We start from the raw sequence: 12,380 nt of genomic DNA, 5'->3' as shown, positions 1-12,380 counted from the left end.
TCCTGATTCTAACTGGATTATATTTGATATGCTTCCATTAAAGAACACCCTCTGTGTTCTGTTAGACAAGTAGCTCTTCATCCACATTTATAGCAGGGGGTGTAACGCCATAACACATACGTTTTTGTAGCAGCAGACTATGATCAATATTGTCAAAAGCTGCACTGAAGTCTAACAAGACAGCCCCCACAATCATTTTATCATCAATTACTCTCATGCCGACTGAAAACTACCCTGTTGTTTCCCCGTTCAGGAACCCATACATTGTCCCAGAGGAAGTAGAGGAGGAGCATGTAGCCGAGGTGGCTGAAGAGAAGAAGGGGAAGAAGAACAAGAACAAAGAGAAGGGTCAGAAGGGCAAGCCCAAGAAGGACCAGCCCATGCTGGTGGATGTGGACCTCAGCTTGTCAGCTTACGCCAATGCCAAAAAGTAGGCTCTCCACTCTCCCTGGCTTAGTGTATTCTTTGAACTGAAAAATTAAATAGAACAGTTATGTTTTATCTCTATGCTTTGAACAGTATGGCCAGATGTGGTTTTAGGTATCAAGCTGACGAACCCAAACGTTTATCTCCTTTTTTCCCCAGATACTACGACCACAAGCGAACCGCTGCTAAGAAAGAGCAGAAAACCGTGGAGGCAGCCCAGAAGGTGATGGTGCCACATGCATATGAAATTCCCTGTCGATTGTGTTTGTGGTCAGTTTTTATATTTGTAACATTTTCCCCCTTTTTTATTTAATTCAAGGCTTTCAAATCTGCTGAGAAGAAGACCAAGCAAACCCTTAAAGAGGTCCAAACGGTTACGACCATTCAGAAGGCCAGGAAAGTCTACTGGTAAGACACTTAACCTAACTGAATCTGCATTCACCCTCTGAAAACTTGCCATGTGTAGAGAGATGAGCAGTCATTGACAAATCTGAACTAATGCAGCCATTTTCAGCTAATGTAACACCTGTAAGAAGTAATTAAATGAGCGCAAAGTTCTCTCCACCTTTTGTGTCAGATTTGTGACAAATTCATATTCTTCTGGGCAATTACTTTCTCTATCTTTTCAGTATGTGACAAATTATGTATCGTTGTGCTCTGTCAGGTTTGAGAAGTTCTTGTGGTTCATCAGCTCAGAAAATTACCTCACCATCGCCGGACGTGACCAGCAACAGAATGAAATTATCGTTAAGCGCTACTTGAGGGCTGGTAAGAGTGGAATACACTTATTATAGTCCTGCCTTACAACAGGCTATGGACAACTATCCAATGTCCACACCAGCATCAAATACATGCCCAATACATTGTTTCGGACTTGAACGTATGCTAGTTTGGTACACAACACGCTATGTTACACTATCCATACTAGCATACCACATAGAATGCAGTCACAATACATTGCTTCATTGTAGTTAGTATGCTAGTATGGATATTGGAACAGAGTCTATCTCTACCTGTGTGAAAATCTCATGTTGGTGTCTCTTATCAGGGGATATCTACGTTCACGCCGACCTCCATGGAGCAACTAGTTGTGTCATCAAGAACCCATCTGGTAAGAGCTGGCCTAGTTCTGTGATCAACACACTGTTGTTCAGTCAAATGATGCTCTCTTATCCTCTGGAATTTCTCTTTAATATACAGTACCAGTCAAAAGTTTGGGCACACCTACTCATTACAGGGTTTTTCATTAATTATACTATTTTCTACGTTGTAGAATAATAGTTTCATATAGTAACCAAAAAACTGTTAAACAAATCAAAATAATATTTGATATTCTTCAAAGTAGCCAACCGTTGCCTTGGTGACAGCTTTGCACACCCTTGGCATTCTCTCAACCAGATTCATGAGATAGTCACCAGCTTCATTAGGTGTGCCTTCGTAAAAGTTGATTTGTGGAATTTATTTCCTTCTTAATGCGTTTGAGCCAATCAGTTGTGTTGTGACAAGGTAGGGGTGGTATACAGAAGATAGCCCTATTTGGTAAAAGACCAAGTCCATATTATGGCAAGAACAGCTAAAATAAGAAAAGAGAAATAACGGTCCGTCATTACTTTAAGACGTGAAGGTCAGTCAATCCGGAACATTTCAAGAACTTCGAACGTTTCTTCAAGTGCAGTCCTAAAAACCATCAAGCGCTATGATGAAACTGTCTCTCATATGAGGACCGCCACAGGAAAGGAAGACCCAGAGTTACCTTTGCTGCAGAGGATAAGTTCATTCGAGTTACAAGCCTCAGAAATTGCAGCCCAAATAAATTCTTCAGACGCATCTCAACATGAACTGTTCAGAGGTGACTGCGTGAATCAGGCCTTCATGGAAGAAGAGACTTGCTTGGGCCAAGAAACATGAGCAATGGACATTAGACCGGTGGAAATCTGTTCTTTGGTCTGATGAGTCCAAATTTGAGATTTTTGGTTCCAACCACAGTGTTCCAACCAGAGTAGCGGAATGGATGATTTCCGTATGTGTGAACCACATGTGAAGCATGGAGGAGGTGTGAGGGTGCTTTGCTGGTGACTCTGTTATTTATTTAGAATTCAAGGCACACTTAACCAACATGGCTACCATAGCATTCTGCTGCGATACGCCATCCTATCTAGTTTGCGTTTAGTGGGACTACCATTTGTTTTTCAACAGGACAATTACTCAACACACATCCAGGCTGTGTAAGGGCTGTTTGACAAAGAAGAGTGATGGAGTGCTGCATCAGATGACCTGGCCTCCACAATCACCCGACCTCAACCCAATTGAGATGGTTTGGGATGAGTTGGATCGCAGAGTAAAGGAAAAGCAGCCAACAAGTGCTCAGCATATGTGAGAACTCCTTCTAGACGGTTGGAAAAGCATTCCAGGTGAAGCTGGTTAAGAGAATGCCAAGAGTGCAAAGCTGTCATCAAGGCAAAGGGTGGCTACTTAAAAAAAAGTTTTATTTAACCTTTATTTAGCTAGGCAAGTCAGTCCTAGGAACCGTGCTTTGAAGAATATAAAATATATTTAGATTTGTTTAACACTTTTTTTTGGTTACTACATGATTCCATATGTTCTTTCATAGTTGTGATGTCTTCACTATTATTCTACAATGTAGAAAATAGTAAAAATAAAGAAAAACAATTGAATGAGTAGGTGTGTCCAAACTTTTGACTAATACTGTATGTTCATGCAACTTAAAGTGAATAACCCTTCTTAGCCCAAATTCTAGTTATAACTACCCGACTTGAATTTAAGCTTAAGTGTTGACAATCATCTGTGAACTCTCCATGTATTTTAATGGGGTGTATTGTGGCACTTATATCTCTTCCCTCTAGGTGTGCCCATTCCTCCACGCACCTTGACTGAGGCGGGCACCATGGCCGTGTGCTACAGTGCAGCCTGGGACGCCAAGGTTATCACCAGCGCATGGTGGGTGCACAACCACCAGGTGAGTTCTCCTGGGAGCCTACTTCAGGATTGGATGGTTGGATCAGGGTGTGGTCAGAGCTGCTCCAATTATAACTCTTCTCGTCTCTCTCTGTCTAGGTGACTAAGTCTGCCCCCACTGGAGAATACCTGACCACTGGAAGTTTCATGATCCGAGGTATGCCAACATCTTCCCAGTAGCCACCACATGGTGGTGTAGTTGTAGTTTTGTTTTGGATTATCGACAGCTAAAACAGCATTCCTATTTTCACAGGAAAGAAGAACTACATGCCGCCCTCTTATTTAATGATGGGTTTCAGCTTTCTCTTCAAGGTGAAAGCTAATGTTTTAAACGTGTTTGCTCTGTCATAGTCTTAAAATATATCTGACTGCCTTTTGAGGAGTCAGTTGGTAAACCCTATCTTGGCTCAACAGTCTAGTCTTGTGTCCACAGGTAGATGAGCAGTGTGTATTCAGACACCGGGGTGAGAGGAAGGTCAAGACCATTGACGAGGACATGGCGGATGTGACGTCCAGCACAGCAGAGCTACTAGAGGATGGGGAGGAGCTTATTGGTACAGGGCTTCAAGAGCCACAGACACATACACACCTCTGTACGTGAATCTATTGGTTGTTGCATTTATGTACCATACATATGTTTTCCCAGGGGATGACAGTAGCAACGAGGGAGAGGGGGAAGACGGAGGAGGAGATAGAAAGAAGAATGGAGTGGAGGTAAAAGTAGAGAAAGCCACTGAAGGGGCAGAGGCTGAACATAAGGAGGATGGAGATGCTAAAGAACTGGACGACGACATGAAGGAGGAAGGAGAGGAGGATGAGGTGGAGGGGTTCGAGGCGCAGGTGAAGAGTGATGGGGAGAGTGCAGAGTTCAGTTTTCCAGACACCACCATCTCCCTGTCCCACTTGCAGTCCACCAGGTAATATTATGCTGCTACTGTATGTCGCCGTTGTATGTGTGCCGGTCATGTTAATATGTTATTCCACTGTAGTTGAATACCAAATATTACCTTTTGAATTGAGTAAAGGCTGGTGTCTAGAACAGTAGACCTAGGTCAAATATGTAGGTGAAATAGTTTAGAGATACAGTACCAGTCAAAGGTTTGGGGACGCCTACTCATTCAAGGGTTTTTCTTTATTTTCTTTTACTATTTTCTACATTGTAGAATAATAGTGAAGACATCAACAATATGAAATAACACATATGGAGTCATGTAGTAACCAAAACAGTGTTAAACAGATCTAAATATATTTGAGATTCTTCAAAGTATTCACCCTTTGCCTTGACAGCTTTGCACACTCTTGCATTCTCTCAACCAGCTTCACCTGGAATGCTCTTTCCAACAGTCTTGAAGGAGTTCCCACATGCTGAGCACTTGATGGCTGCTATTCCTTCACTCTGCGGTCCAACTCCTCCCAAATCATGTCAATTGGGTTGAGGTCAGGTGATTGTGGAGGCCAGGTCATCTGATGCAGCACTCCATCACTCTCCTTCTTGATCAAATAACCCTTACACAGCCTGGAGATGTGTTTTTGGTTATTGTTCTGTTGAAAAACAAATGATAGTCCCAAATGATAGTCCCAACCAGATGGGGATGGCATATTTCTGTGGTAAGTGTGCCTTGAATTCTAAATAAATCACAGTCACCAGCAAAGTACCATCACACCTCCTCCTTCATGCTTCACCGTGGGAACCACACATGCGGAGATCATCTGTTCACCTACTCAGCGTCTCACAAAGACACTGCAGTTGGAACCTAAAATCTCAAATTTGGACTCCTCAGACCAAAGAGATTTCCACCGGTCGGATGTCCATTGCTCATGTTTCTTGACCCAAGCAAATCTCTTCTTCTTATTGTTGTCCTTTAGTAGTGGTTTCTTTGCAGCAATTCGACCATGAAGGCATGATTCACGCAGTCTCCTCTGAACAGTTGATGTTGAGATTTGTTTCTTACTTGAACTCTGTGATGCATAAATTTGGGCTGCAATTGGGTGTGCCGTTAACTCTAATAAGCTTATCTGTAGCAGAGAGAACTCTGGGCCTTCCTTTCCTGTGGTGATCCTCATGAGAGTCAGTTTCATCAGAGCGCTTGATGGTTTTTAGGACTGCACTTTAAAAGTTCTTGACTTTTTCCCCATTGACTGACCTTCATGTCTTAAAGCCTAAACCTTGATGAATGTCATCTGAGTGCGACGTATGTTTGTTGTTGTCGACCGCTGAAACTGAAACCTGTCGAACACTGAAGCCTGAACTAAAGACCTTGGTTTACTGACAGTGTTTTTACTGACTGTGTTTTTATATACTTTTATTTGATTTTGAATCCTACGGCTCTGTTGAGCTAAGTTGCTGTGAGTGCTGCTATCTGTCCTGCTGGGATCCTGACAGATTCTTTATAGGGGGAGAGACGCGAAAGCCCATCTAGCCTAGCTGGCTCGGCGGTCTCAAATGGAGGACGCCATTGAACGTTTCCAACGTTGCAGGAGCTGCATTTACTTTGTTTTGTTCCGGGACAATGTGGACCGCGTTGACTTTCAATGTAGCAACTGCTTGCTTGCGAAGGACTACAGGAGCGAAGTAGCTACACTTAGCAAGCAAGTAGCAAACCTACATAAGCTACTGGGCCACGCCCACCTACTTTTTCCCACATGACACTGTCGTAGTCCATGTGGGTTCAAACGACATCAGGAGAGCTAGCTTGGAACGTTTGAAAAATTGATTTTAAAGAACTGATTTTAGCATTAAAAGACTCAAAAACAGCCAATAATTTCAGGTCCAGTACCATCGTCGGGCCGCAGGTGTGAAAGATTCAGCAGACTGCTGGCATTACACATCTGGCTAAAAGACTACTGTAGTCACTTTTATTGATAACTTTGACACCTTCTGGAAACAGAAGATACTCTACAGGAATGACTGAGTCCATCCAAATCATCTTGGCTCCTGAACTCTGTCCAAGCATTTCAAGGCTGTGTTGAAACAATAACTGGTCAATTATAAAAAAGGTATTTCTCACGACGGCTACGGAGAGCGTGATCGTCCGGAACAGCTGATTCTCTCATGCATGCCTCGGTGTTGCTTGCCTCGAAGCGACTGCATGGCCAGGCACGACTACAGCACCACCATTAAGTTTACAGATGACACAACAGTGGTAGGCCTGATCTCCGACAATGATTTAGCTTGTCTGGTAGGCTCATGTCACTGGGCAGCTCGTGGCTGTTCTTCCCTTTGTAGTCTGTAATAGTTTTCAGGCCCTGCCACATCTGACTAGCGTCGGAGCCAGTGTAGTACGATTCAATCTTAGTCCTGTATTGGCGCTTTGCCTGTTTGATGGTTCGTCAGAGGACATAGCAGGATTTCTTAGAAGCTTCCAGGTTAGAGTCCCGCACTTTGAATGCGGCAGCTCTACTACAGTCTACAGTCCTGTAGTTTAGGCCGAGTCACTGGTGCTTCCTGCTTAAATTTGTACTTGTAAGCAGGAATTAGGAGGATAGAATTATGATCAGATTTGCTAAATAGAGAGCGAGGGAGAGCTTTGTGCGCGTCTCTGTGTGTGGAGTAAAGGTTACCTAGAATTTTTCAAATGTGGTTGCACATTTAACATGCTGATAGAAATTAGTAAGACTGATTTAAGTTTCCCTGCATTAAAGTCCCCGGCCACTAGGAGCACCGCCTCTGGGTTAGATTTCGTGCACCAGCTGTTTTTTTTACAAATATACACAGAACCCCGCTCGTCATACCGGACGTAGTGTGTTGTTCTATCTAGCCGGTGCAGCGTATATATCCCGCCAGCTAAATTTTATCCATGTCGTCATTCAGCCACAATTCAGTGAAACTTAAGATATTACAGTTTTTGATGTCCTTTTGGTAGGATATTCGTGATCATACCTCATCTAATTTATTGTCCAATGATTGTACGTTGGCAAGTAATATTGATGGTAAGGGCAGATTTTCCAAACGCTGTCAGCGGATCCTTACGAGGCAAACCCGCCCTGTGTCCTCTATACCTGCGTCTCTTTCTCTTGCCAATGACTGGGATTTTGGCCTTGTTGTGTGTCTGAAGTACATCCTGTGCATCCTGCTTGTTGAAGAAAAAATATTTGTCTAATACGAGGTGAGTGATTGCTGTCCTGATATCCAGAAGCTCTTTTTTTGCCGTAAGATACGATGGCAGAATAAAGTGCAGCTCAAGTATTTGAAATGTCTATTTGACCCAGGTCTGTTCAGTGCCCGAAAGTGCAACAGTATCAGAAATGTTTCTGTTTGTTTCTCTCTCCAGGGAAACCCAAAGTGCTGGTTTCAAAAAGGTGTCCATTCAGGTAAAGCCATTGTGATCGGTGAACTTCTGACCTTTTGCATTATGTAATAAAATAATTGATGTTTTATAGTATACATTTTTATTTTGTAAACGTAATATCATACAGTTGAAGTCGGAAGTTTACATACACATAGGTTGGAGTCATTAAAACACCTTTTTCAACCACTCCACAAATGTCTTGTTAACAAACTATAGTTTTTGGCAAGTCAGTTAAGACATCTATTTTGTGCATGACACAAGTAAGCTTATTTCACTGTATCACAATTCCAGTGGGTCAGAAGTTTACATACACTAAGTTGACTGTGGTTTTAAACAGCTAGAAAAATTCCAGAAAATTGTCATGGCTTTACAAGCTTCTGATAGGCCCATTGACGTCATTTGAGTCAATTGGAGGTGTACCTGTGGATGTATTTCAAGGCCTACCTTCAAACTCCGTGCCTCTTTGCTTGACATCATGGGAAAATCAAAAGAAGTCAGCCAAGACCTCAGACATTTTTTTGTAGACCTCCACAAGTCTGGTTCATCTTTGGGAGCAATTTCCAAACGCCTGAAGGTACCACGTTCATCTGTACAAACAATAAACACCATGGGACCACACAGCCGTCATACCGCTCAGGAAGGAGACTCGTTCTGTCTCCTAGAGATGAACGTACTTTGGTGCGAAAAGTGCAAATCATTCCCAGAACAACAGCAAAGGACCTTGTGAAGATGCTGGAGGAAACGGGTACTAAAGTATCTATATCGACATAACCTGAAAGGCCACTCAGCAAGAAAGAAGCCACTGCTCCAAACCCTCCATAAAAAATCCAGACTACGGTTTGGAACTGCACATGGGGACAAAGACCGTACTTTTTGGAGAAATGTCCTTTGGTCTGATGAAACAAAAATATAACTCTTTGTCATAATGACCATCGTTATGTTTGGAGGAAAACAGGGGAGGGTTGCAAATGGGTCTTTCAAATGGACAATGACCCCAAGCATACTTTCAATGTTGTGGCAAAATCGCTTAAGGACAACAAAGTCAAGGTATTGGAATGGCCATCACAAAGCCCTGACCTCAATCCTATAGAAAACGGGTGGGCTAAAATTCACCCAAAATGGGTGAAAATGGGCCAAAATTCACCCAACTTATTGTGGGAAGCTTGTGGAAGGCTACCCTTAATGTTTGACCCAAGTTAATAAACAATTTAAAGGCAATGCTACCAAATACTAATTGAGTGTATTGTAAACTTCTGACACACTGGGAATGTGATGAAAGAAATAAAAGCTGAAATCACTCTCTACTATTATTCTGACATTTTACATTCTTAAAATATAGTGGTGATCCTAAGACAGGGAATTTTTACCACGATTATATGTCAGGAATTGTGAGAGAAAAAGTTTAAATGTACTTGGCTAAGGTGTATGTAAACTTCCAATTTAACTGTATGTACAATTTATTCTTCATTAGGTTGAGGTGGAGGCGCAAAAAGAGGGGGGAAAACACATTACAGCCAAGCAAAGAAGGTAAACTAAATACATAGCAATGTAACCTTCCCTCGTGGCTAACATGCATGAATGCAATAATTTTGTTTTGCTGCTTTCTTCTTGTCCAAAGGGAGGAGAAGAAGGGGAAACAGGATCATTCTGAATCTCAGGAAGAAGAGGGAAAGACTGAGGAGACGCATGGTGCCTCCGCAGCCAATCAGAAAACCAAGAGTGGAGGAGGGGGAGGAGCCTCTCAGCATCCTCTTAAGAGACATCAAAAGGTGAGACATTTTCAAAGTTTTAAATGAACTAAATTAGTTGTAGTCCAATTCGACCAGAGATTGGTTCTAGTGCTGGCTAAGGTTATTGTCAGCTTTGCTGTCTTCGTGGTGGCATTAGTTAGAATAAACTGCTCTTGAAAGTCAAGCTTTTCATCTATGCTGTTGTTGAAATCTAGAACAAGCTGAAGAAAATTAAAGAGAAGTACAAAGACCAAGATGAAGAGGATCGGGAGCTGATGATGAAATTGTTGGGGGTGAGGAGTATGATGTTGAACTTTCCCTCACACTGTTGAAATGTCTGGATTACGAACTGGAACACAAATTAATGATATGAACATATCTGTATACCAGAAACACGTTGAATGAAACTGAGTTTTTTTATGGCTGGTTACTGGTTACCAATAAATGTTTCCAATAAAGCAGTACAGTACAGGAATTTATTGACATTTTCCGTCTGCAGTCTGCTGGCTCCACTAAGGAAGAGAAGCCTAAGAAGGGCAAGAAGGGGAAGGGCAAAGACGAGGTGTTGAGAAAAGCACCCCAGAAGCAAGCCCAGAGACCCCGTCCTCAGGAGGTCATCTTAAAGAAACCAGAAGGGGAAGAGGAGGGTCTAGCTGTGGAGGAGGGAGCAGCACCTGAACAGGATGACAAGGTAAAAAAAAGTTTTTGTTTTCCTTTAGCCAGGGAACACGCAAATTACTCTTTCCTTCCTCAAAGTAATCACTAGGCAGGTTTCCATTGACCTGAGGTTTATTAGACAAAAATAGTGTCCCAAAATTGTGATTATTTTTTAATTTTTTAAAAATTACATTTAACTAACCAAGTCAGTTAAGAACACATTCTTATTTTCAGTGACGGCCTAGGAACAGTGGGTTAATTGCCTTGTTCAGGGGCAGAACGACAGAGTTTTATCTTGTCAGCTCGGGCATTCGATCTTGCAACCTTTCGGTTACTAGTCCAGCACTCTAACCACTAGGCTACCTGCCGCCCCACTAGTATAATAGAAATAGGTCAAAAGTATAATAGAAATGTTCTAAAGATCAATACTGAACAAAAATATATAAACACAAAACAAGCAACGATTTTACTGAGTTACAGTTCATAGAAGGAAATCAGTTGATAAAAGGAGAAATGCTCACTAATGGGGATCTAAAAAATTTGTTCACAAAATTTGAGAGAAATAATATTTTTGTGCGTATGGTATATTTCCACTCATGAAACATGGGACCAACACATATTTTTTACATTTTTAACTATTCGACGGGTGGATTTTTCTTTCGTCAAACTCTCTTTTATTGCAACAAATGATGATGGAAACTGTTTTTTTTAAATAATGTTGATTGCTTAATCATTTATGAAGGTACGTGTGGCACGTGATATCACGCAATTACAAAGCTTCACTCCACATTTAATTCTAAATGCCTACTGCTTTCTAAATATACATTTTTCCACAAGGATTGTCTTGACTTTCAAGAATGCTTGAATTACGTTGGCTAGATGCAAGTTTCACCATCCAATTATTTCAGATCTACAGGAGTGCAAGTTTCACCATGGCATGGTGTGTGGTGTTATGATGGCACATGAGAAATTTTAGTAAATTCTTGCATTCTATCCATGGCTTTTGCGGGCCATCTGAGACATGAAACAGATAGGTGGGAGGGAATACAGGCTGCCTAAATGTATCATGGAAACACTTCATTTCTATTTGACACTAGGTTTTTGTGAAAAAGTGCTTTCTTTTTTGTTGTGACGTCATTATGTCCAGCTGTTTTTGTCAACACAAGACTGTTAAGACTGGAAATGCACCGTAGAAGGCAATTGTCACATCTATTTTCTATGCAAACTGGCTAAATGTCGAGAGAAAAAAATCACTGGACGAGTTAATAAACGTAGCTACTGATCTACATGACATAATTGGTTAAAGCAATGCCATGGAAAACTTGACCCAATCATCAATCCATTTGTCAGATCAGTGATTATTTTAAGAATATTTGAACAGGGCCTCTGAATCCATGTTTGCTTGATCTAAGAATTGAAACAAAGGTGACTGAAGAAAAGGGAGGAAGACTATTTATTTATGTTGCAGGAAGGAGATGATCAGGACCAAGACAACCCTGGAGCAGAGGTGGGTTCTTCGAGATTACTGTATTACTGTTCAAACCTGGCCTATAAATATATTTTAATGAAATCCTTTGTTGCAGGGCCAACATTCTTGTCTTTTTGTGTCTCTCCATTGACTTCCTTAGGAAGCAGAGAAACTGCTGAATTCTCTGACGGGCCAACCCCACCCAGAGGATGTACTGCTGTTCGCTGTGCCGGTCTGTGCCCCCTACACTGCCCTCTCCAACTACAAGTAAGGACAACATATCTACCTAGTTTTATAATATCTATGTAACGCCAGTAATTCCTACCATTCCATCGAAGCCAACCTAACACCAATGTTGATTAATCCATTTACCCGTATAGGGATATACTTATTCTGCTTCCATTTGCCATAGGAAATGGGACATGGCTATGTTTTCAAAGTTAGCTAAACAACAGTGTTTCCCACTAGGCACAAGGTGAAGTTGACCCCAGGGACCCAGAAGAAAGGAAAAGGTAATATCAGAGCAGTTAACGTGTTATAAATGATAAGAGGGCGTGTGCCGAGTGAATTTCGGTTCATTTTCAGTTCATTTTCAGTTTTTAAACAGATCCGCCGTCGTTTCAATTGAAATGAATTCCATTTCGTTCAGTTTTTTTTCTGAGCTCAATCCGCACATTGTTGTTTCTCTATAAATAAATCAGATCCAGCCTGAACTGTGTGAGGGAGTTGTAGTTTCCAACAGGTCAGAATTCTACATAGTTAAGTGCATAAAACGTAATTAACTCCAATGACCACAATCAATTGCGCATCTACTTGTCTGGTTGGTTTCTTTTA

General features: G+C 41.6%; 1 protein-coding gene across 1 annotated transcript in view; it reads left to right on the top strand.

The window, feature by feature from the left end:
* Nucleotides 1–12,380, top strand: part of nemf (nuclear export mediator factor) — a 37,393-nt gene that overhangs the window by 19,971 nt on the left and 5,042 nt on the right. Inside the window, exons 13-30 of the mRNA XM_020500789.2 lie at nucleotides 254–430; nucleotides 586–649; nucleotides 746–834; nucleotides 1,091–1,194; nucleotides 1,475–1,537; nucleotides 3,291–3,403; nucleotides 3,502–3,559; nucleotides 3,656–3,714; nucleotides 3,836–3,956; nucleotides 4,049–4,319; nucleotides 7,674–7,713; nucleotides 9,163–9,218; nucleotides 9,310–9,460; nucleotides 9,637–9,714; nucleotides 9,921–10,112; nucleotides 11,547–11,585; nucleotides 11,707–11,813; nucleotides 12,015–12,058. Coding sequence (XP_020356378.1) covers nucleotides 254–430; nucleotides 586–649; nucleotides 746–834; nucleotides 1,091–1,194; nucleotides 1,475–1,537; nucleotides 3,291–3,403; nucleotides 3,502–3,559; nucleotides 3,656–3,714; nucleotides 3,836–3,956; nucleotides 4,049–4,319; nucleotides 7,674–7,713; nucleotides 9,163–9,218; nucleotides 9,310–9,460; nucleotides 9,637–9,714; nucleotides 9,921–10,112; nucleotides 11,547–11,585; nucleotides 11,707–11,813; nucleotides 12,015–12,058 — 1,826 coding nt within the window. The remainder of the gene's footprint in view (nucleotides 1–253; nucleotides 431–585; nucleotides 650–745; nucleotides 835–1,090; nucleotides 1,195–1,474; nucleotides 1,538–3,290; nucleotides 3,404–3,501; nucleotides 3,560–3,655; nucleotides 3,715–3,835; nucleotides 3,957–4,048; nucleotides 4,320–7,673; nucleotides 7,714–9,162; nucleotides 9,219–9,309; nucleotides 9,461–9,636; nucleotides 9,715–9,920; nucleotides 10,113–11,546; nucleotides 11,586–11,706; nucleotides 11,814–12,014; nucleotides 12,059–12,380) is intronic.

This window comes from Oncorhynchus kisutch, linkage group LG14 (genome assembly GCF_002021735.2).
Source record: "Oncorhynchus kisutch isolate 150728-3 linkage group LG14, Okis_V2, whole genome shotgun sequence".
Taxonomy (NCBI): Eukaryota; Metazoa; Chordata; class Actinopteri; order Salmoniformes; family Salmonidae; genus Oncorhynchus; species Oncorhynchus kisutch.
Note: the sequence above shows the minus strand (reverse complement) of the source record. Positions and strands in the feature narration are given on the sequence as shown.